A 23746-nucleotide genomic window follows, 5' to 3' on the forward strand; every position below is an offset into this window, starting at 1 on the left:
AGCGACGGGCGGAGCGCGGCCTCGCGGGCGGCTGTGCGCGTGCGCCACTGCCGGCGGCGGGAGGCGGGGAAAAAAGCGGGAAGGCGCTGCTTTGCGGTGGGGTTGTCGTGAAGGGTTTGCGTCTTAGCCGTAAAGCACGGAGCGTTGCCGTTAGGGAGACGAGGGAAGTTTGAAGGGAAGTGGTGGTTTGTGCGGGTGATCCAGTGGAATGGCGGGGCACCGCGCTGTCGCCGGCGAGCTCAGCCTCATGGATAAAGGCCTTAAGAGGTGAGGAGCTCGCGGGAGGCGAGGCGACCCACTGCAGCCGCCGTGGGGAACTGAGCCCTTGGGGTGCGGGGACGCCGTGGTGGGGTGCTGGTTAGAGCAGCCCGGGAATGAAGGTGTGCGGCTGATAACAGGTGCCTTTCTTTCGCAGCTTGCTGGAGGTCTCCCTGAGCTCGGACCTGCACACGCTCAACGTGCACTGTAACTGCATCGCCAGAATCGAGGGGCTCAGCCACCTCCGGAATCTGCAGCATTTAGATCTGTCATCAAACCAAATACGCCGGATCGAGGGGCTAAGTTCCCTGGCTAATCTGCGCACCCTAAGCTTATCCTGTAACCTGCTAACGAAAGTGGAGGGTCTGCGATATTTATTTCTGTCCATTTAGCAACTCCTGAAGCTTTTCTAAGAGTTGTGTTAAATTTTGCTTATGGGAAGTATGCATATAATTAAGGTTTTACGAAGTTACTATGAGCTACTAGCCATCTTACGTAAATTTTGAAAAGACTACATAGTCAGTATAGGCTTTCTCATAGCAAAATGCCTTTAGAAGAAAAAATTTATTTTTATTTTATGATCATAGTTTATTTTCACAATTTGTATGATTTTTAAAGGCTTACTTTGCAAATTTTGACTGGATGAGAACAGCACATTCCTCAGAAAATCTTAACTATTTTTTTCTCAATTTATTTAGGACTGGAAAAACTCTTTAATTTAACTATACTGAATTTGTCTTACAATCGCATACATGATCTCTCTGGTAAGTGACTCTGGCATGTGCAGTGCAATAAAAAGAATTTGTCTCACTTTAATTTTGAAAAACTTGACAAAGTGTATTTTTAGAAGTTTCTAGTAGTTCAGCCAATTGAATAATGCTACTAAAGGTGGCAATTGCTGCTACTCTCATCTTTCAAGTTTCTAACATTAAGGGTTGTTCTGAACTGGAGTTTATTCTGTATTTGGTGGGACTGAGCATGTTCACAAAGTAGTACAATAAACATTTCAAACTTATTTCCAAATTGAAAAATGCAGTAGTTTTGGAAGATATTTCCAAAATATTAATATTTTTCCTTTTTATAGGACAAAAATGCAACTTTGGATACGAATCTATTCTAAATCTATTTGTTGCAGTTGTCAATTTTTGCTTCTAACTAAGGTTTTAAGCTACAGAATAAAGGGAATTTGTAAAAGAAAATAAAAATATTGGTAACAATTTTGTTAATGGACTGAGTTATAAAAAGGAACTTAAAGCAAAATTTGTATTTTTATATGCTTAACAGTTAGAAACTAATCTGTGTCTTTAAAGAAAGTTATCTTTCATAATTGGCTTAAGTGTTGTACTGAGTAGCAGTGTAGCTAATTAATATATGTAGATAAGGATAGGGAGCAAAATCTGTTAACATAATTTCCAGTTAAAATGTATTACTTACTGAATATTTTTCAATAAAGTGCCATTTTTTTATAAACCCTGTAGTCTAAGATCATAGAAGAAATTATTATTTTGTGTTTTTTCTCAAATTTTCAGGATTGCAGTGCCTTCATGGAACCAGTCATAAGATTAGCCATATTGACCTTCACAGCAACTGTGTAAACAATATTAATCACTTACTTCAGTGCACAAAGGGGCTGTGCTGTTTGACGAATCTGACACTGGAAAAAAATGGAAAAGCCAATCCAGTTTGTTTCACATCAGGTATGGATCTCATGTTAGGTAGACACTGTGTGCTCATTAGGTCAGTGATTTCTCTTAAGCTGTGAGCCAGGTTCTGAAGCTTGGAAATTCATTCATAAATTGGCCAGCCTTCAGAAATTTAGATTTTGTCAAAATTAATTTGTTTTCTTTCTTTTTTTTTTTTTTTTCCTTTTCCCCCAGGCATATCTCAAAATTGTGACTTGTATGCTTTGATAAGGCTCAGCTTTTCCCATATTATTTTGGGTTAAGGCAGGAGAGAGATAAAGAGTGCTGGGAAGATAAAGTATTGCAGAAATAAGAGGAAAGGTGTATTAGTATTATAAGGTAGATGGGTGGAGAATCTGAAGAATGTACATAGAAATATTACACTATATAGAAGGAGGGCAGGCATGGGAAGTAGATGGTCTACTGCTGGAAGACCTTAAGAGGAAGATCAGTAATAAGCACTATTAGCCTTCATTCTCCTTTTCCCACAGCTTCATTAAACAGTGAGAGACTCGTAAGATGCTCTGTAGTAATTAACATTTTCATCAAAATAGTAGGCAGGGACTTCAATAGGCAGTGTGGAGACAAGTTGGAGGAAAGTGTGTGGATACATCATTTTCAGTTGCATTGCTTAGAGCTTCCAGTTTGGGGGTAGGTTCTTTTACACTGTTTAAATATTACACCCTGTGTTCAAACAAATTAAATTGTAGCATCCTGTTTTGGTGCGGATTTTGTTTGTTTTCTTTGTTTGTGTATAAGAGAAGGGAAAAATTTGCTACAGGAAGGTAGAAGTGGAGCATTGATACTTTTGGGACAGCTCAAAGATAATTTAATTACAAAAAGTAGAACAGTAGGAATTACAATGATACAAAAATAACCATATGAGCATGTAACTGGTACAGGTGTAATGTGTGTACAGTTCTTGGAAAGAAACCTCAGAGATAATTGAGGGAAGGTAAATAAGGACTTGGGTAATGTTTTCAAAAGCACCCACAAACAAATTTTACAAATGCATTCAGGCATCATAGAAGCAGTAACAGGACTATTGAAGTTACCTGGATAACTTAGAAAATTCCACTAGTTTTCTTCTGTAAGTTTTTATGTACCTCTCTGTATCTACCTGATGGCCCTTAAATTCTATTAATTTAAAGAAATTTAACTTCAATGCCTTACAGTTTCATAACACCTTATGTCATTCACTGAAAAAGGATGACATTATCTAAGCCCTTTCAGAACTTGACTTTCCATTATGTTTATCTGTCCTTGCACCTGGTACAACTGTTGTGGTGCAGTAGGCTGACATTAAAATGTTGTCTGTGCAGCTGCAGAATGCTGATGGTGGTGGGTAAATCCCTGTGCAGACCGGGACAAGGCAGGCAGCTTCCCAGTTAATTTGTTTTGTAATGTTGTCTGTTGAAAGCCTTATGGGTGGGGAAAGGTGAGACTTGTAGATAACTCACTACTTTTTTTCTTCTATTAAAAATGCAGTGAATAATTTAAGACAACATGGTACCTAAAATGCACGAGGCATCTCCATTGGAGATTAATTTCAATTTAAATGTGGTCTTTTCCTCAAGGTTATAGAGAAACTGTTCTTCAGACGTTGCCCCAGCTAACAGCTCTAGATGGACGAAGTATTTCTGGTGAACTACTGGACATGGCAGAAGAAAGCTCTTCAAACTTGCAGTGTTTAGAAGACATTTTGGGCTGTTTGGCTTCATCTGGGTGCCCCTCATCCGGAGATCAGGTGCCATAGTTTGTGTGTACTGATTTTAAAATTGATATATTTCATTTTTATATTGCATGCAACTCATTAATGTTTAGGGCTCTATTTGTTAGAACTATGCTACCTTACCAGTGATGACACCACATATTGACCAGGCATTAGCTCATTTTCGTCAGCGTACAAGAACACCAGTACAAAGTGCTGTCAGCTCTTCTACAGAGCTTGTCTCTTCTTCAGAACCAGAGAAGGCTGAACTTGATAAAATATACAGTGAGGTGAGGATTAAGAAAATAGAAGATCAAATTTCACAGATACTGCAAAAGGTGAGGTTTTTTCTGTGATTGCACAGAAGGTTTTGTTGTAAAATGAGGTGTACCTTTTGATAATGTAAAAGTTTGCTGGGACAGACTGGAACATTTCTACTGGTATGCATGTGCTGACTTCATGCTAATGTGTTCTTAATTTTGAGAAACTGAAAATAAAATAAAAACAAGTCTTTAGAAGTGAAGCTTTTGAATCACAAAAACTTTCATACTGAATAACAAACATAGTGTAAGACTAGGAAAACGTATCTGATCATATTATATTGGAAAATTGTTTCTGTTTTTTACCCTGAAGCCATCAATATAGTAACTGAACCAGAGTAGAATATGAAATGCAGCAAAGTACCTGGATTATAGAGTTTGTGGAAATTAATTTTGCTAATAGGTCAAGTTGGTCTGATATGTTTGTCAGGTATGTTTTTGTAACAGTTTGTGGTGTACCTTGCATGTTTGCAAGATTTTTCTGGTTTTAAATACAGTATTTATTTTACATATCGCACCAAGCTTCTGTGCCTAAGGATTTTACCCAACTTCAGGTATTTCAAAAAGATACAACTGTGTGTTCTCAGGCATGCTGTTCTGTAGGGTTTATTTTATCTTTAAAACAACAAAATGCTTTAGCAAGGAGAGAAAGGGTTGTTTGGAAGCAATTATTTACTTTTCTGTCAAAATTATTTTGTGTGAACTTAAAAATAGCACCTGAGTAATGTGAGAAATTAGCCAACTGGAAATTTTAAAATGCATACATAAAACTTGCATCTGTCCCTAGGTGTCTGATACCTCCAGAAAGGAAGCTCCTCCAAATGTCCTCAAAGCTAAGAGAGATACAGATCCAACTTCTGAGAGTGAAAATGATAGTGGGAAAGAGAACAACAGAAAGGTTGTGAAAAGAAGCAAGATCCCTACTTACCGCAGAACTACCTTATCTGCTAGGTGTCATGCAAATCATCTTAAGGACAAAATAACTGACAGGTATCCCAGTCTTTGCCATATAAAACCAAAACGAATTAAGATGAATATTGTCCAAGTGAATGTAGTCTGACTTGAAACATTTTGCTGAAAGCGGTAGGTTGGATAAATTAACTCAGTTGTTAATGCTCTAAAACTTACTAGCCACTGAGGCTTCACTCAGTCATTTTATTCCTGTATGAGCATTTTCTTTCTTTAGGTGAAAAGGAAATTGAACTGAAGATTCCAAAACAAACACTTTCAGAATTCTAACAGCTTGTATTTTCCTCTTTGTTTTAAATTGTGGAGAATTCTTCTGTTACCACAGAGAGAAGAAATGAGTCATTGAAAAATAAAAATAAAAGATTCAGGGTGTCAAAGCAGTGGTCAAGGATATAACTGTCCATGTTTTGTGATGAAACTAAGGATGCCATAATAGTTCACATCACTTCTGATATTTATTATGTAAATCATAGAAGATGATATAAATTGGAACAAGTTAGTTTAGTCAGCCACTGGAGCTCTACAGCTACTCTGCTTCTCTAAAACTGTTTCAAATCTGTGTGATCGTAAGATGTTTTTCAGATAGCATCTACTAGTGATATTATTTTTACAGCTGAAGATTTGGATTTAGCTGTTTGTTTTATGATCTGCTTGAAAATTTTCTATGTGGTTTTGAACTCTGTACAGTTCAACATCTACACAGAACTGTAAAATTTTATTCTGCCTGAAAAAATGTCTGAATCCACTGTTACTGGTTAACCTCTGCATGTTCTTAAATATACCTTGATGGTCTGCTATTATAGGGAAGAGAAGAAGAGTTCCTCAAAGTGTCCACACTCCAGTCAGAGAAACTCTCATGTCAATTCATCATTGGAAGCTCAAGACTTGGAAGTAGTGGGAAGAAAAGCTGAAATATTAACTGGAAGACACAGCAATATAGAAAAAGTAGAAGAAATTAATTCAAATGCCACAGAGGAATCAACATATCGAGTATGTTTTGCATCTTATCAAGTTAAATGAGTATTTCTTCACCTGGAGCCATGCATATGTCTCCTGGTGAAACTAAAACTGGAAGTGACAAAAATAATTGTGTCTTAGATAGTATCAAAAATAGTGGAGTTCTTGTAGTGTCAGCTGGAAGAGAATTTATTTGTTCCAGTTTTGTGGGGGTTTTTGGCCTGGCCACTTGCACTTTACTCTATCATCCATGAATTCCAGAAAAACAAAGAATACTTGCTCTACAATTATGAATGTAACTTTTGGCTACATTTGAACGTTTCCTAGTAAGTTGATGGCTTACCACACTCTTGCTAAGGTGCTGATTCAAGAACTGGATCAGGAGAAAGAAAGGAGATGGAAAGCAGAGCAAGCAGAGAAGAAATTAATAGAGCATGTCAGAGAGCTACAGAAACATGCAAAAGAAGAAAAGAATATTCAGAGTATGGCTGTATACACTACAGACAGGTAGGGAAACAGTGCTGTAGTGAGTTTGTTTCATTGTTTTGTTTTGGTGGGGTTTTTTTAATTCAGAACAGCTTTAAACAATACACTTGGAAAATAATCACAAAGTAGAGCTAAAATTTCTCTCAGTATTACCTGATGAAATTCCTTTCTGTAGCTCTGCAGCTTTCTTCCTGTTCTTGTCTCAGAACAGTATCAGTATGTCACCTCCATTTCTAGCCATCACTTTCTAATCAATCTATCATAATTGTACTTGGTCTTTCAGCTCAAGTAGCTGTCTCATATCATTCTTTCTGCTTCCAATTCCCAGTCTCCCTTTTTACCTGTACATACAGCATTCTTTTTTTTCCAGCACAGTGCACTTGAACAAAGATGTTTCTGGCAGGCCAGAGTTGGCCAGTGGGCAGTATGTTGTGCAAGTGAGGCCTAGCATATCTTCCTACAGACTGCTGTCATCATCCTTGCAGGTTCTGAGCAGCATCCTTTTTTCCGAAAGTTCTCCCTTCTGACAAAGCATTGTTTGTTATCAGCTATGATTGGAGTTGTCTGCTCTATTTGTCATTTTCTTAACTGTTGTTATGAAAGACACTTTTTTTTTCTTTCCTGTAAGGATGAAACAAGCCAAGTGCATCCTGAGTTATCATCCATGACTGACTTGATTATTCCCCACCCCCTTTTTTTTTTTTCGTTTTAAGTTCACTTCCCACCTTCATTTGTTACCACCTTGGATAAGAAGATTGTTATGTTCCTTTTCTTTTGAGAAAGATGTTATATCAAAAATCATTAGAATATTTAAGGGTATTCCAAAGTTTTCCTAAGAAAATTATTAAATTACAATTTGTTACTGTATGTTCAACTTCTGTATAAAGCAAAATGATACTGGAATGTAATTTCCTTAAAGACCTATCTATGAGGTTGTCTCCAGTTCAGTTTCTTTTAAAATGAATCTCCATATAGTAATACTACACATGACTTCACTAATATTTTACATGTTTTCAAACAGTTTGACATGGCAGTACTGTAAATAGTAAAACTCAAAGAAAAATATACAGTGCCATGACACTTACTGATGTATTCTTCTCAATGTATTTGGCATCAAACTAAATACTAAAATGTTTGTAATACAACTTTATTGCATTTATTCTCAGATTGAAGGAGTTGATATTGAAAGAGAGAGATGTTAAAGCAAGACTGCAAGCAGATGTACAACAGTTGAAAGGTGAAACTGAAAGATTGACAGATGCGTTAAATCAGGCAAGAAATAAAGAAGCAGAACATCAGAAGGCCATGAAAGCTTTAGAAGAAACACTTTCCAAGATGGAGACACAGAGATTGCAGCAACGAACAATAGAGGTAAATATCTTTTAATGAGTAAATAATACAATGGCAACAGGATGGCTACTGTAGTCCTAGATATTAAGAAACACTAGATTTTACAAGCCTTAAGTCTGAGTTTTCCACAATAAACCTGGGGCTTTCTTCTACATAGTAGTAGTTAATAACAAGTATCCATTTTAATTGTCAATTAATGTCTCCTATAAATAGAAGTATGTCATGTAATGTGGTCTTAAAGGAGAACAAGTCCCATGTACTTAACACTGATAGTTGATATTTTTGAAAATACACAGTAACAAAGACAAGTGTTTTTTAAAAAGTTGATTAAATCAATAAAGATCTTGCTAGCAGGATGGAAATCTGGTGGTTCTGTTTGTTTTGCTGATCTAAAGAATTAGATGCTTTAATTGTGAACAGAACAGTAATTTCTGAGCATTTATTTTAAAGATTCTAGTTTGGGGATTTTTGTTTGGCATTTTTTAGGTTTTGGTTTTACAGCTGGAGAAGATAATGATACTTTTGTTGTCAGAGGTACTTTGTTCAGTGTACAAAGACATAAGATCAAGATGTGGGACCAGATACTGCTATTATTTCTGACTGAATAATTAATTAGTGAATTTTCAGTGGCCAAATGCTGCATCCTCCAATATCTATTCCTATTGTTTGATTGTATTCCTGTATCAGCCCATTCCTGTGTCACTGAACACATCCACTTACAGAACTGAATCCTAATACATCCATCCTGAAAAGTCTCTGAACTGCTAGTCTGGTGCTCTAGACACCCTGAAAGGAAACAGACTCAGGGATTATGTGCTGACAGCCAAACTGCAAGTGCCATTCAAGCTATGGATTATCTACTCTCCACTACAGGCTCAGGTTTAGGTACTTGAGTGGCTCTTTCATTTTCTTCCTTATTGATAAATACTCTGGAGTAACTGTGGATCTAGAAGTGACTTTCAGTTTAGATTAGGTATCTGCTTGTCACTTTGACGAGTATTAAATTTAGTGATGTGGAGAGTGGTTGTTTTTTTTGTTTGTTTTTCTTTTCCTATAAGAAAGGAAATACCTTATTGGTGTATGAGGTTTTCATTTTTCCTTTAATGAGTTTTTAGAAATAAGTAATCTCTTTTGATAGTAGCATAATTTTTATGAACTGCAAAATGTTTTAAAGGGAAGGTCTTTGTTCCTGTATTTAAGATCCTGTAGCAAATGCTCTTTAATAATTATGTTTCAAAGAATAATCATGATGCTCTAGAGACTACATTCTCTTCTTGAATGCTCAGATTTAATATACTTTTGGCCTATTTTATCAACTCCAAAATTAACATTCCATAATACTTTATAGAGCTTTCTCATAGTACACATTGGCAGTTAGCTTCAGTGGTAAATTATGGTTATTCTAGGTAGTCACTGTTTAAGGATTTCAGTCAACATTACCAGATTACTTCTTTAAGGGATTCAAGATAAATTAAGTTGCTATGCATCTAAATGTGTGCCCTATTTTCTGGCACTCTTTATTTGCATGTGGTTTTGTTTTAAAGTGCTTCAGTTTAGGAGAGAATTACTTCACTTCACCCACAAAACAACAGGAGTACAGTGGGATGCATCTAAATGTTACTTGTGAAGAGGCTTAACATGTAGAATGTCAGAATTTAGCTTCATACTCAAGCCTCACACCAATTTTTGTACAATTGAAGCTACTCTGAACTTCAGATACCTCTGGCATTCACAAGCAGGAACTCGTAACATGCAGCAGCACTTAGGTGTCTTAAGGGATGTTGCAGGAGATGATAAACAATTTCCAATGTTTTATTTGTCAGTGCAGGACATTCCATACAGCTGTTCCTTAATTTTTTATTTCTCATTTTGATTGCTCAGAAATCAAGTTGACGGAGAGTTGTGATGGAATTTTGAAAGAAAACAGATTTGTGTTGCAGGGGGTTTTGTTGGTTTTTGTTTTGTGGGGGTTGGGCATTTTTGTTTTATTTTCTTGTGAGAGTTGGAAAGTAAACTGGGTTGTCTCTGTTGCATTCTAGCTCTGCATTAGATAACTGACAGAGTATTCTTGAGTAGTCTATTAACCATTCACAAATTTGATACTCTGGAAAGCAAAGAGATTAGAATTGTATAAGTACAGAATGTGGAAATCCTTTGCTTTACTTAGGACAGGTTGACAAGATAGTTGTTACTGCTCACTGCCTGAGCACAAAAGGATTGAGATGAATGCTGCAAGTAATGATTAGGAATAAGAATATCTCCATGAACATCATCCCTGCTGTTTCTGTTGCATATTCTAACTTGCAGCCTTCTGAAATGTCTTGATTCTGAATTACCATTCCATAAGTAATTAAAATCTTTATAACTGTTTTCATTTTTTATCCTACTTGTGGAGTCAGAAAAGATAGCTTTGTATATAAAAGGCTTAAGATTATAAAATGTAAGTTTTTATAAGTAATTCCATCAAATGGAAAAAGTGTAGTATGCCACCTGGTGTTTATATTCATTCTCCTTTTTTTGGATAGAATCTTTAGAAAGCAGCTTTCTTCAACTTTTAAACTATAAAACTAATATAACTCAAAACATTAAAAAAGTCATATTGAATACATCTAAAAATGGTTTTTTTTGAAACTAATAACTCATATTACAATATGAGAGTTTGTAACTGAGATCATTCTGCCAATACACTTGTTCCACTTCTGCAGGATGCTTTCAAGTTCTTTATAAATTTAGTAAATGTCCTTGGTTCTTCATAAAAGTTACCCTGTCTTTTAATAAGTTAAGCTAAGACTTAAACATCTTATGTTAAATTTCTGCAAGTGTGACAAAATATATTGAGCAAAAAGGAAAAAAAATAACCTTCCTTTGTCTTGGGCTATATAACATAATAAAGTTTTGTGAAAAATACTGCCAGTTGTGGAGTATGCTGTGAACATAACAGCCCAGGCAGACATGTATAAAACTTTTAAAAATCACCTATTACTTTGTATTATAGTATAACATAGAAGAATATGTTATGGTTTTAAGAAAATCTTGCTTCTCTCTTTATGAATTCTACACAGATGAAACAGGTGCAAGAAGCAGAGCTTAAAGCATCAGCAAATGAAAGAGAAGTACAGTTACTTCGAATATCCTTTCGACAACAGAAGGAGAAGGTAAAACAACTACATGAACTTCTTATATTAAGAGAACAAGAGCAAAGGTATGGGGTCTTCTACTTCCACAAGTAGATGCTAGTGTTGTGAACGTGTTTTGTTTAAACGTGTTCTGCAAAGTGTGGGTGTGGTTTTGTTTGTTTGTTTCTGCTCATTTAAGAATGTTTTCATATCTTGTAGATTCTTGACTGCTAAGTCCATGTAGGCAGCTGTGTTCTTATGGCCCTTCACTTGATAGGTTCTTGTCTTATGGATGGCTGAACTTTTTATTTTAAATACTTAATCTTTATTTTTATCTGGTTATTTTCTGGATTAAAATCGCATTTGAATTATTGTCTGAAGGTCTGCATACACTACAGTAACACAAGGTGTTCCAAAAAAAGTCAGCTTCTACAGTGTCTTGCATTAGGGTGAGCAGGTGGCTTGTGACTGTTTTCTTGTTTCCTCTCAAAATTCCTTTTTTTGGAGAATACTTGAACATAAGTTCTATACTGTTTAGCTTATGCAATCAAATATGTGTACAAACTAAAGCAACAAGTGGTTTGTTGTATACTAGTATGTGAGGGAGGTTATTAATAAAATAAGCTGGTTACACTTGCTAAATTTTACAAGGATAAATGTATTCAGATACCAAGGTAACTGCAGGTTTAGATGGGAAGAATCTGACAGCTGTGTTTTGAGAACTTCCAATTCTTATCTCATAAATCTCCAAAAGATGTAATGTGAAGGACAGAGGACATGTTTTGTATTTGAGCTTTAAAGCAGATGAACAGAATAATCTTTAAGTACAAGGTACTTTTGCTTCAGCATTCTCCTAGAGAGATCCTTCCAGACAGGAAGGAGGCTTATCCTGGAACCCTTCAGGTCCCTGCTGCTGCTGCTTTTCAGGTTTTGGGTCTGACTGAGAAGCAACAGTTGCTGGGTGAGGGTGAAGAGAATGACTGCAAAAGAGGGTATCTGGCTGTACAGTGCATTTCCCTGCTTCTGATGTCTCTTCCAGATCTTTGTTAACAACAAAGCAAACAAATGTGAACTACAGCAAAAAATTGAATAATTTCTACAAAAGTTTGAACAAAACTTTGTTATTCCTTCAGGTGTGTAACAGTAGTCAACACACTTCTCCTCACCCTAGGGCCATTGTCAGACTGAAATCTGTGAAACTTAAGGAGTTTATACCATTTATTATGTAACTTATTATCCGTTTTAAGAAATACTAAGGTAATTAATTGAAACAGCATTGTGAGATACTTGTTGTCTCAAGTATATGTCTGATAACTTCAGGAAAGAACTTGAAACCCGAGTTGCTTTAAATGGACCTGAATTTCAAGATGCTTTGTCAAAAGAAATGGCTAAAGAGGAGCAGAGGCATGAACAACGTGTTAAAGAATTTCAGGAGAAAATTAATATATTAAACCAGAAGTACAAAGAATTAGAAGATGAATTTCGCTTAGCTTTAACTATTGAAACAAAACGGTTTAAAGAGGTAAGACTAAGAGAAATTTAATCTCGAACTAGGTGAAGTTGTAGTTCTCTTAAATGTGTTGAGTTTTGGGGTTTGGTCTTTTGCTTTTGTCTTTTTTTTTTTTTTTTAAATCCTTATGGTCTTTGCCCCAAGGATTCATCTAAAAATACTGGTGATAAGCTTTGAAAGATCAGTGATTAGAGCTTAGACACCAAATGCCAAGTCAGCACTCAAAAAACCCAACATTTTTGTTCATAGCTAAAAGTTAATCAAAAGAAATTAGAAAAACTTCTATCTGGTGGTATCAATTAATTTTTAAAAATGTTGACCTATTAGAATATATTCAATTACTGTAAAAAACTGTGATGTTTTCATAAGGTTATGGTTACATATATACTAGTGTATTTAATAATAAAGTTCCATATAGTTTATCTATTCAAAATTGAATTTTGGATATGCATTTTGAAATTCAAATTCAAAACTTGCTTACTAAATTCCTTAGAAAACTTATTTCTATGGCTAGTCTTCACATTATTTTATATGTTAAATGATATAAAATTTTAAATGCTTCACCTTCCCTTATACTTGGTTTTCTTTTAAACCACTTGCATACATAGGAGAAGAGAAAGAAAAGACTGGATTTTTTTTTCACACCTCAAATCTTTCTCTTGCAAGGAAAAGAAATAGAATTAACTTTAAGCTCATTTTTCCAGATTTCAGTGTTAATCTAACAATGAGATTAAATCAATCCATTGTTTTCATTTCCCAAAATGTGGTTTTTCTGCTCTGCTTCCCATCCACCCATGAATTATTTTTTTCTTTTACAAGTTTGTAGCTGAGTAGAACCATTTTTTTTTGAGTTTAAATATCATCAACAAATTAGTAGAATACCAGTTTCAGATATTCACTGATTTCACATTCTGTTGATGAACTTCTATTTCTTCCTTTATTTGAAATTCAGATTTCATTTGTGTGTATGTATACACCCTTTTGCCAAATGTTATCATTTTTCAAGTCTTATCTTGTAAAACTTTAGGTAAAAGAGGGTTTTGAAAATGTTGCTGCTGATCTAGTTGAACATAAACGAGCCCTCTTTGAATTTGAACAAAAGGAAAAGGAAATGGCAAGTCTGATCCAAGACCTGACAAGTCTAGTGAAAGAACAGAAAGCAAAGATTGCAGAACTAACAAAATCAAATGAAGAAGCGACAGAAAACCTAAAGGTACTTGTTTCAAAAGATTTCAACTGCATATTACCAAAATACCATATATTTTATCTATAAAAGTAACAATTCCATACAAGGTAGATTGACTGAAAGACATGTTTCCTGTTGCGCTAAAAGCTCGTACTCTGCATCAGTCTTTATTCTCGTGTCTTCCACTTCTGTTCCTCACAAACACTGTTCCACATACAGCAAAATCTAGACTCATTTGTGTCTTTAGAAGTGCACTACTTGCCTTGTAATTGCTAGCAGTTTGTATATAATCAAGTGGTCGCTCTAAACTGAGATTTAAAAACCTACATTAATAGTCCTGACCCTTTGTAAATTCAAAGTAATGGAATATAGTTCTGCAGTTGTTACGCTACGTGAAGGAAAAATGAACCTGGACAAATAATCAAGTGTAGTTTTTAGCAGCTTAGTGTCTCAGGGTTGCATAAAATTAGCAGAATTAGTCATTATCTACTCATTGTCTAATTTGATTGTTAAGTACCAGGGGAATGGTTGCTTTATGTTACACTACTGATCACTGTGTGATAACATATTATAGAACTACGTTGTCTGTAAATAATTTTTCAAAATCTTGAAAACATAACTTCTCAGCTGTTGTGTGATCCAGTCCATGTATGGATCCAGTCCATCTTTATGTTAAAATTTCTGTGCAGTACAACCCCTGCACAGCTGTTTCTAATCACTTCCCTACATGTTGTGGTTGGGGTGTCCAAACATCGTGTTGCTATGCAGAATAGGATCCTGCCAGTCAGTGATGCTGCTAAAACCAAAATTTTAAAATGGCTATATAAAACAGCCGTAATCTGTAAAACAAAAAGTAGCCTGCATAATTGAGGATAAATATCATGGGAAGTGGAAGTTCATCCCAGTTTGTCTGTTTTCGATTTGGTTTTTATATCTTGACTTTGTTTCTCCTTTTTTTTTTTTGACTTGTACATTTAGAATTCTAAGTAAGTGTTTATAATGGCACTGGTAATTTAAGATGGCTACTTAGAAATCAGTTTTACAGTTTTCTGAGATTGAAATATGTCTATTTGAAGCAAATATTTGTGCTTCACTACTGGGAAGAGATGCAGAGAGAATCCTGTTTACAAGCAGCATATTCTTTAGTTAACTTAATTTGCTTAATAAGTATTACTTTCCTAGCCACTTAGTATTGATTTGAAATTTCAATTCATAGTGTCGAACTGGAGAACTTGCAACTGTGACTGAGGAAGACAAACAGAAGGCTGTTCAACTTGAACTTTTGAAAAAGGAAAATGGAAAACTTATTTCTCAGCTGACAGCCCAGGAATCTGTGATTGATGGATTAAAAATGGAAAGAAAAATATGGGGGCAAGAGTTGGCACAACAAGGTAAAATAATGTGGGGTGGTTTTTTCACTTTTGCAGAAAAAATGGTGATGTTCAATGTCATACCTTTCAGATTAATGCTCCAATATGGTTGTAATCATGTCAGGGTCTCTGGGTGCCTTTTTGATCTTATCCAGTTGTAAAGATGATGTGCAAAAGTAGATTTTCTGTAGTATGCAGACCATTATAGGAACTATAACAGCAGTTGTGGGAGTTAGTTGCCAATATAGTTTATTTCCCCAAAAAGTCAAAATGCCATAATGTTATACAAAGAACTTTTAAATATGAAACTGGGAAAACAAGGATTTGTAAATAGTATTATGTAATGCTATTTGTCTATCAGATAAGCCTAATGAGAAAATTTCAATATATATCTTAAAAATACAAATAACCACCAAACCAACCACCTGGTAAATACTGGGTGAAAAAAAGCTTGGGCTTTTTAAATTTTTCCCTGATTCATGTGACTCAGCACTATCTTGCGGGCTCTTTGAGATTGGCTGGATCTGTAAGGATTACTGTTGACTTTTATCAGGGTTGTTGTCAAAGGATAAAATACAGGCCTTCAATTCTACATTTCCTCTTTAAGTGTTACCTGCCTACAGATTAAAGCCCGACAGTGGCAGTTTCCAGTGGCAAAATGATCATGTTTTGGTTTTTAAGGTGGTTCTTACCTTCACCTCCCCACAACATTATACATCTTGAGGTCATCTGTAAAATGAGTGCTGTAGTGTGAATATCCTGTTTTATCTAGGAGCTCATCTTGCTCAAGATCGGGGAAAACTGGAAGCAAAAATTGAAGTTCTAACAAATGAGATTGAGACGTTAAAAAAGCAAAAGGAACAGGACAGTGATACGATAAGAATTAAAAACAAAATAGTGGACGATCAAACAGAAACAATTAGGAGATTAAAAGAAGTAAGTGCTGTGTCTGACAACTTGCATGCTTAATTAAAATTAAGACTTGCCCTGAAAGTTATTGTAAAGGCAGTAAAGAAAGCTGGCTCTGCCCTCCTAGTGTACCAGCTTGGAAAGGACAGTCAGGCTGTCAGTGGCAGTTGATTTCACTGAGAGCAGAAGAGGGCTTTGTAATAACTTGGTGTACAGAGATGTACTTTGAATCTCTCATTGAACCATATTTATGTAAAGCCTTTCTTTTCTTTGCCTTGATTCAAGTTATTCTTGATAATAATTTTGAAAGAGGAATATCCTAGGATAGCATAATTCTTCCTGTGTGTTTAAAAGAAAAGGAAAAAAAAAAACATGTAAAAACTTCACTTCAGGTTTATTTTACAATGTAAATACTTTATTCTCTATTTTGTTCTTGTGACTAAATATTTGAACAGCAGAGCTACTCATTAAACTATACAGCCACATAACATAATATTACGTTATGTGAGCTCAGTGATTTGTGTATGTAGAATAACTTGTATTAGAGTTCTAAATAACTCTTTCTTAACTTGTTTTCAATTTCAGATTTATGTTTTGATGACTTTTTTAAATTCTGACTTCTTTCAGATGAAGTTTATTTAACTGGCTACCAGTTTACTATGTATTTTTCATATAATACAATTGGAAGAGTAAACTTTCACATGTCTGTGTCTGCTTTATTCCAGCACAGACTAAACAGATACCCTTAAAGGGTAACAATAAAGTTAAAATGAAGGGAGTTTGTTTTCTAAAATATTTATCTTATAAAGGGCTTACAAGAAAAAGATAAACAAATCAGAAAACAGCATGAAGAAAATCTGGAAGCTCAGAAATTTTTTCAAGTGCGGTTGGATGAAAAAGCTGCTGAATTTGAAGAGATAATGGAAAAATTAGAAAGGCAAAATGAAAGAAAAGAGGAATTAAAGCAACTGCTAGAAGAAAAAGAAGTAGAACTTGACAGCATTAAGAATGCACACAGGTAATAATTCTTTGGAATCATAATAGTATGCAACACTTCTCTGAAGTTACTCTGTGTTCAGAGAGTACTTGTTTGCTATTAAAACCCACAGAAATGTGGAAAAATGGAAGCATGGAAAACTTTTTTTCTGTCCTCCTATTAAAATACATCCACATTAATTATAAATATGTGCATTTGATTTTCAGTGCACTGAAAAAGAAGTGGCAAGGTAAAGGAGAACTATTAAGCCAGCTGGAGGTGCAGGTTAAACAAATGAAGGAGAGCTTCGATATCAAAGAAAAGAAGCTGATTGAAGAGAGAAATAAAAGTCTTCAGACTCAGAGGTGAATATCTTAATAGCTTATTTTGTGACTGCTCAGTTAGAGAGTTGTTCTGTTAACCTAACATATTTGTATACTTATTATATGGTGAAAGAATGTGAGATACCTTTTTAAGTACTGGGTGAGCCCAGGTGCTGCAAACTCTGTGTGCATAGAAGTAATTCTTGCTATACAGGTGACTTAACTTTGTGGTACTAGTATTGTTACAGGACTCATCCTTTAAACTTCTTAGCTGTGTGATCATTTTCTTTGAAATAAGTGGAACCTACACTCATTCCTGCCCAGTCACTTTTGGTTTACCTCTGTGAGAAAACTCCATGTCACACTTACATGATAGCAATTCTTCTACAGTCATCACACATGCTGACTGGAGTCATGTAGTGAAGATGCTTGTGCACATGAAGCACAGTCTTACAGTCTGTAGCCAGGCTTCTTTGAGCATGAGCCTGTCTAGAACCTTCTAGCTCATGACCAGGATACATGGGACAAATTGGTTGCACATCACAGGTCAAGCCAGGCAACTGTGGCTGGCATTTGGGCTTATGAGAGAGACCATAGTGCCTCACTAAGGTCTGTGCAGGATGATGACAATACCTTGTGCACTGTGTAGATAATTTAGGACAGATCCTCAGTATGTATCACAACAATACTAATAAATCATAGCATCATTTAGGTTGGAAAATACCTTTAAGATCATGGAGTCCAACTATTAACCCAACACTGCCAAGTCCACCACTAAACCATGTCCCTAAGTGCCACATCTACATGTCTTTTAATTATCTCCAGGAATGGTGACTCAACCACTTCCCCGGGAAGTCTGTTCCAATGCTTGACAACCCTTTTAGTGAAGAAATTTTTCCTAATATCCAGTCTAAACCCCACCTGGCATAACTTGAGGCCATTTCCTCTTGTTCTATCACTTGTTACTTGGGAGAAGAGAGCCACACCCACCTCACTACAACCTCCTTTCAGATAGCTGTAGAGCACAATAAGGTCTCCCTTGAGCCTCCTCTTCTCCAGACTAAACAACCCCAGATCCCTCAGCTGCTCCTCATAAGACTTGTGCTCTAGACCTTTCACCAGCTTCAGTGACCTTTGGACACACTTCAATGTCTGTCGTCTTGTGAGGGGCCCAAAACTGAACACAGTACTTGATGTGTGGCCTCACCAGTGCGAGTACAGGGGTAAGATCCCTTCCCTGTCCCTGCTGGCCACTCTGTTCCTGATACAAGCCGGGATACTATTGGCTGCTTTGGCCACCTGGGTACACTGCTGGCTCATGTTCATCCAGCTGTTGACCAACACCTCAGGTCCTTTTCCGCCAGGCAGCTCTCTAACCACTCTTCTCCAAGCCTTTAGCATTGCGTGGGGTTGTTGTGACTCAGATCCAGGACCTGGCACTTAGCTTTGTTGAACCTCATACAATTGACCTCAGCCCACCAATTCAGCCTGTCCAGATCCCTCTGTTGAACCTTCCTACCTTCAAGCACACCAACACTCCCACCCAACTTGGTGTCTTAATATTTCCGTCTGGGCCAAACAGACTGTTCATAAGTTACGTGTCATTCTCTTCTCATACAAGTAGCAACAGGTTTTAATTTCTTTTATTATTCCTCTTGTAAACTTTTTCGAGCAGTTAATAGTAAATATGAGATAATACAGAAACAAATACTCATAACCCAGAAATTAATAGTCAGGAACTTAGATGATGCTCACTTATTTAAGATGCTTCTGGCATTATGCAGAAGTATGGTAGACTGCTGCCTGTCATGAGCTCAGCTTGTTAGTATGATTTTTACTTTATTCTTTGGCCACTTTATCTTATTTTCTTCCTTCCTCTCAACTATTCTTTAGAAAATATTAGCTAGTTAGTAAGACTGCATATTTATCTAGTAGTGATAACAACCACACTGTTACTGAAAGAGTAAGCTAGTATGACTAAGGTTTTTTGCTTCACCTTTTTTAATTAAATGCTTTGATTAATTACACTTTCACTATTATTTTAAGGAAGGTTATCTGATTAATAAATGAAAGAAAATACCTTGATGGTCAAGTTTGATTTTAAAAAAACAAACCAAATAAATAAAAAATCCAACCCCCAAAAAAAGAAAAACAAAAGCCAACTACCTCAAATAGTCAGTAGGACTAGGTTTTGGAATTGGAAGATCAGTAGTGAAACTGAAATTTTGCCCCAGATAATGCTATTTTGTTGTAAATTAATTGTATAGTGGAATAATTTGCCTTACCTTTTGTTGCCACATAATTTAGAATTGTCCCCTAAAACCAGAATTTGCTTGGAGTCAAGGAAATGCTTCACTACTGTGAAGCAGACACTGTTCTGTTTCTGAGACACGGTTTACAGGATTGCATAGCTCAGTCATTGACTTCTCAGGAAGTAAAAATGTGATGAGTAGATCTTTGTAAACAGGTGGAGTTCTTATCCATGTTGATAGTAGCAAGCCTGAATGTTTGTGTTGCTAGTGGTTAGCAGAAGCCCTAAACACGGTGCATAAAACTAGAACACGTAGAGAAAACGGGACATCTTCTGATGTTGAAATAATTGTCTTCGTGCCTATGTTATTAAAACCTTATCAAAGGCAGAATTGGTCAAACCAGAATACTTCAGTTGTTTGCAGGATTGTGACTTTTTTTAATTATTAGTTATCTTTTTTTAGGATTGCTGTGGAAAAACTTCATGAAATGGATGATGCTTTTAGAAAACAACTTGAGTCAATGTTGGCAGCTCATCAGGAAGAACTATTGCAGCTGGCAACTGAAAAGGAAAAACAAATTGAAGCAGCAAACGAAAAAGTAACTTTAATACTACATTTATATGTATACTCTATTTGCATTTTTACTCTATGGTTGCTACAACAGTGGTGCTTGCAAATCACCTGTTTCTATCTATCTGGCTAATCTCTGGATGGAAATAACCCTGGTTTAGTAATTGATCTTTACACAGCAAGAAAATCTCTAGAACTGTACCATCATGAGGTTCTGTATTCAAGCAAACTAAAGCTGTGTGCTATGTAGCTGTTATGAGTTGATAGCTAAACATTTCCTTACCTATACAGCCAAGAATAATGGTGATTTTGCCAGGTAATCCATTTAACTCACCAATACCAGCATTAACACTTACTGTTCCTGTCATATACTGCATTCTTCCTTAGTGTGACAGCTGGTGCTTTTTCTGCATAGTAGGTATTTTGGGTTTGACACATTACTATCTCCTAGCAAACTAGTACTTTTTTTAAAGCAAAATTCTGCTACTGCATCCACTCTCAAAAGTAGTGCACTGCTTATTTAAACATAAGTATGTAACTCTTACATTTCTTATCAGTGTTGAAAATTGCCAAGATTTTATGGTTTTAGGCATATTAAGGAAAAGCAAGAATTCTATTTGATCTCTGTGTGCTCTTTCAGGTTTACTATGTTGAAGAAGAAATGCGGCAGCTTTTGCAGGAAACAGCAAACAATAAAAAAGCCATGGAAAATAAAATAAGACGACTTACACATGCACTGGATGATATTCAGCAAGATCTTTGAAGATTATTAATATAGTCACTTATTACACAAACTTAAGCAAATTCATACTCTAAAATGCACTATTCTTTGTTTTCTGAATTCTCTGTGATATATTTTGATGGTTCAGGAATAAGACAATTTTTTTTACATTATTTTTATAATAAATAGTTATTTCTAACCTTCGGTTATTTTTACCTGTTTTGTCAAAATGGGTCAAAACACATATATAGAAGCATAGTATCATATGAAATTAGGAAAATAAGTTTGGGACTTTGTCTTTAAGACAAGAGCTTGGAGCTTTGCTTCACTGGGCTAAAGATTCTTGTAATGAGAGATCCAAGAATTTACCTGAAAATGTTTAATCTGCCACTGCTGATGTGGAGTGCATGACTCCTGCAACTTAGACTGTCTTTTTTGGCAGCATAGTTTGGTTCTCTAAAGCAAGAAGCTTCCTATTGGGCTTTTGAAGAATAGGAGATAATAAACGAAGCTGCTTCTGGATGCTAATCATAAGCCTTATGTTAATATGACCATTATACTTCCTTCATGATGGAGACTATCCTCTCCACTGTACTCAGCCATTTATTTTCATTTGATTTGTTCTCAGAGGATCCTAAACTGTTACTATACTATGTCATACTCAAGTGTTCAATGCCGCAGTAGTAAGTAAAATAGTAAGTAGTAAAATTAGTTATTTGTCTGTGCACCAGGTGGAGCTATTTCTTCTCACTTTCCACTTTGCAGGAGCTAAAGCAGAGCCCTGTTGCCACTAAGCCGACTTTACCATCAGCTTACTCAGAACCCTGGTGTAAGCACATGGATGTGGTATACCTGTATATGCATTTTTATGCCCCGTAAAAGCACTAGTGCTAGTAAAAGGCCCTGGCCTTTAGCTAACTGTGTAAGGCCTGCTGGGCTTGTTGCCAGCTTGTTATGAGAACTTGCTATGTGAACTAGAGATTTGATATCAGCTGCCTCTTGTTACGAGGTGCAGTTTCAGCACGGGATTAACAAAGGCCTTGAAAACACAAGCACAATTTCAAAGCAAGAGGCTGTGGCAGAAAAAACAACTTGCTGATAGTCAGTGACCAGTCTTGGATAAAGCACAACCTTGAGAGCTGGGAACAGACTGCTCTTGCGGCAAATTTTTTTTTTTTTTTTTTTTTAAAAAGCCACCCACCAACTGAATAAGGCACCTGCTGTGGCCTGGGAAAACAATATCCCTGCCCCACTTTGCACAGTAACATTGTCCAAGGGTGGAGGTGGAGGGCTGGGAATTGTCTACAGATTGCATGGTCTTACAAAAGCGTAAGATTCCAAATTTGTGGGTGGCAGCAGAAGGCAGACACTTGCTCCAGCTCTAGCTCCCTGCATCCAGAGTTCCTGCACCTGGCCCCTGGGGCCACCAAGAACAGGAGCAATCAGTGCTGAGGAGCACTGTGTACTCTCAGCTCAGGTGGGTTATAGAGGCTAAGGACTGACTGTTTTGAATCCATGCAGACAGTTGATAGTATGTAAAAATTAACATGGTGGTTAGCAAGGTGCAAGAAACAACTCTTAGCGCAGCTGGGTTAATGAATGTCAGTCTACTAAATTTTGCTGCGAAGTTGAAAATGAGCCTGATTTATTGGTCTGCTGGCATATCAGTGATCTGTTGATTCCCTGACACAAATATATCAATGTTATCTAAATGCAGAAAAAAATTACCTCATTCTTACCTTGTGCTCTACACACTCCTGCTTCTTTAGGAGCTGCATTATGTGAGGAAATGTTCACCTGGAAAGCTGTTCTATGGTATTTAAATGGGTATCACTGGCTTTTCTGTCATGTTTATCAAGTGCTTCGTTGGATGCTGCTTCTTTGCTTATTAATTGACCCAGCTACACTTTGGGTCAAGTAATTGAATGCCTGGAATGTACCAGAAAAGTAAAAGAACTTACCCCACTTCAATTCTACATACCAGCTCAGTGTTTTGGAATTAAAATTTTGGAGGAAAAACTATTTTCTAATTTAATCACAGGGCATTTTTACTGTTTTTAACATTAATTCTGTTCCTCGCTGTTGGCTCAGAAATCTCACGCTTGGATACATACATCAGTAGGGTTTGGATTGCTTGTTTTTCTTGTGGCTAATTCTGGTTTTGGCATTGCTTCCCTCTTTATGCTTACATGGCTGCTTTAGAGCCTTTTAACAGATATTAATGATTTCTACCTTCAAAATGATAAAACAATAAAAACATGGTGTAGGTCAAAGCTGTGCCAAATCTACCTGTTCACAAGGATAAATTTCAGCCTGATGAAAGGTAAAAAAAAGAAAAAAAAAATATATATATATATAAACAAAATGTGAATTCTAACCTTGTCAGATGCAAGGCATTTTCTCCTGCATTAATCATGACAATTTAAAACTAATTGTTATTAGATTGGGATTTTTTTCATTTCTAGATGAGATAACCCATCTATTTAAATCAATATTGAATGTGTCAGGAAACTCCTGTACTACCTCAGAGCAGGAGGGATGCGATTCAATGTCCGGAGTGTGTACCTGCTTGCTCCTATACATGCGATGATCTGTGAAGGTAGAGCTCCTCTGTGACACGGCACATTCCGTGTAATGTCCCTTCATAACGTGCTCCCCTGCCTGCTGTCATGGGGGATCGGAGGGTCTTTTCCCAACGGCCTTTCTTTCTTAAAGGACACCTCTTGAATTCTCGGGCTATGTGGTCTTTAAATTCAGCTGTTACCCGAAGGTAACTGAAGGCGTACCCCAGTGAAGGTTAGAGGCAGAGTCTATTCGGAACCCCCTGCAAGGGACTCGGTAAGCACCCGCCATTCGCAGTGCCCTTCGCCAGGCCATCAGCGTGTCCTGCGTCGGGCCTCGGGCGATGGGAGAACGTAGTTTATCATTAATCCGGTTTATTTATATCAAATGCAAACGCGGAAGGGCGTGACGAGAAGCTACGGGGTGGAGAAGGGCAGGCTTGTGGGGGCTCTTCAGGCGCGGGGGTCTGTCGCCGACGTCCCCGTCCTCCCGCCCTGAGGCGGGCCCCCGGCCTGTGC

The 23746-nt window shown here is 36.6% G+C and overlaps 1 protein-coding gene across 3 annotated transcripts; it reads left to right on the forward strand.

Annotated features, from left to right (window-relative positions):
• The first annotated feature begins 84 nt into the window (after positions 1-84).
• Positions 85-20817, forward strand: LRRCC1 (leucine rich repeat and coiled-coil centrosomal protein 1). 3 transcript variants are annotated; one of them, XM_026843428.1, is made up of 19 exons: positions 85-267; positions 416-621; positions 957-1022; positions 1788-1955; positions 3518-3687; positions 3780-3989; positions 4759-4961; positions 5744-5930; positions 6256-6404; positions 7550-7754; positions 10796-10935; positions 12170-12371; positions 13387-13572; positions 14762-14936; positions 15688-15851; positions 16634-16842; positions 17028-17165; positions 19838-19973; positions 20586-20817. In XM_026843428.1, the coding sequence occupies exons 1-19, from the start codon at positions 209-211 to the stop codon at positions 20706-20708; spliced, it is 3096 nt and encodes a 1031-aa protein (XP_026699229.1). In that variant the 5' UTR covers positions 85-208; the 3' UTR covers positions 20709-20817. The 3 variants fall into 3 exon arrangements, with proteins under 3 accessions (XP_026699229.1, XP_026699231.1, XP_026699230.1); XM_026843429.1 differs by lacking the exons at positions 85-267; positions 416-621 and adding an exon at positions 658-726; XM_026843430.1 differs by lacking the exons at positions 17028-17165; positions 19838-19973; positions 20586-20817 and having other exon boundaries at positions 16452-16658.
• Positions 20818-23746: the final 2929 nt, after the last annotated feature.

Source organism: Athene cunicularia (genome assembly GCF_003259725.1).
Source record: "Athene cunicularia isolate RWA chromosome 2 unlocalized genomic scaffold, athCun1 chr2_part1, whole genome shotgun sequence".
NCBI lineage: Eukaryota > Metazoa > Chordata > Aves > Strigiformes > Strigidae > Athene > Athene cunicularia.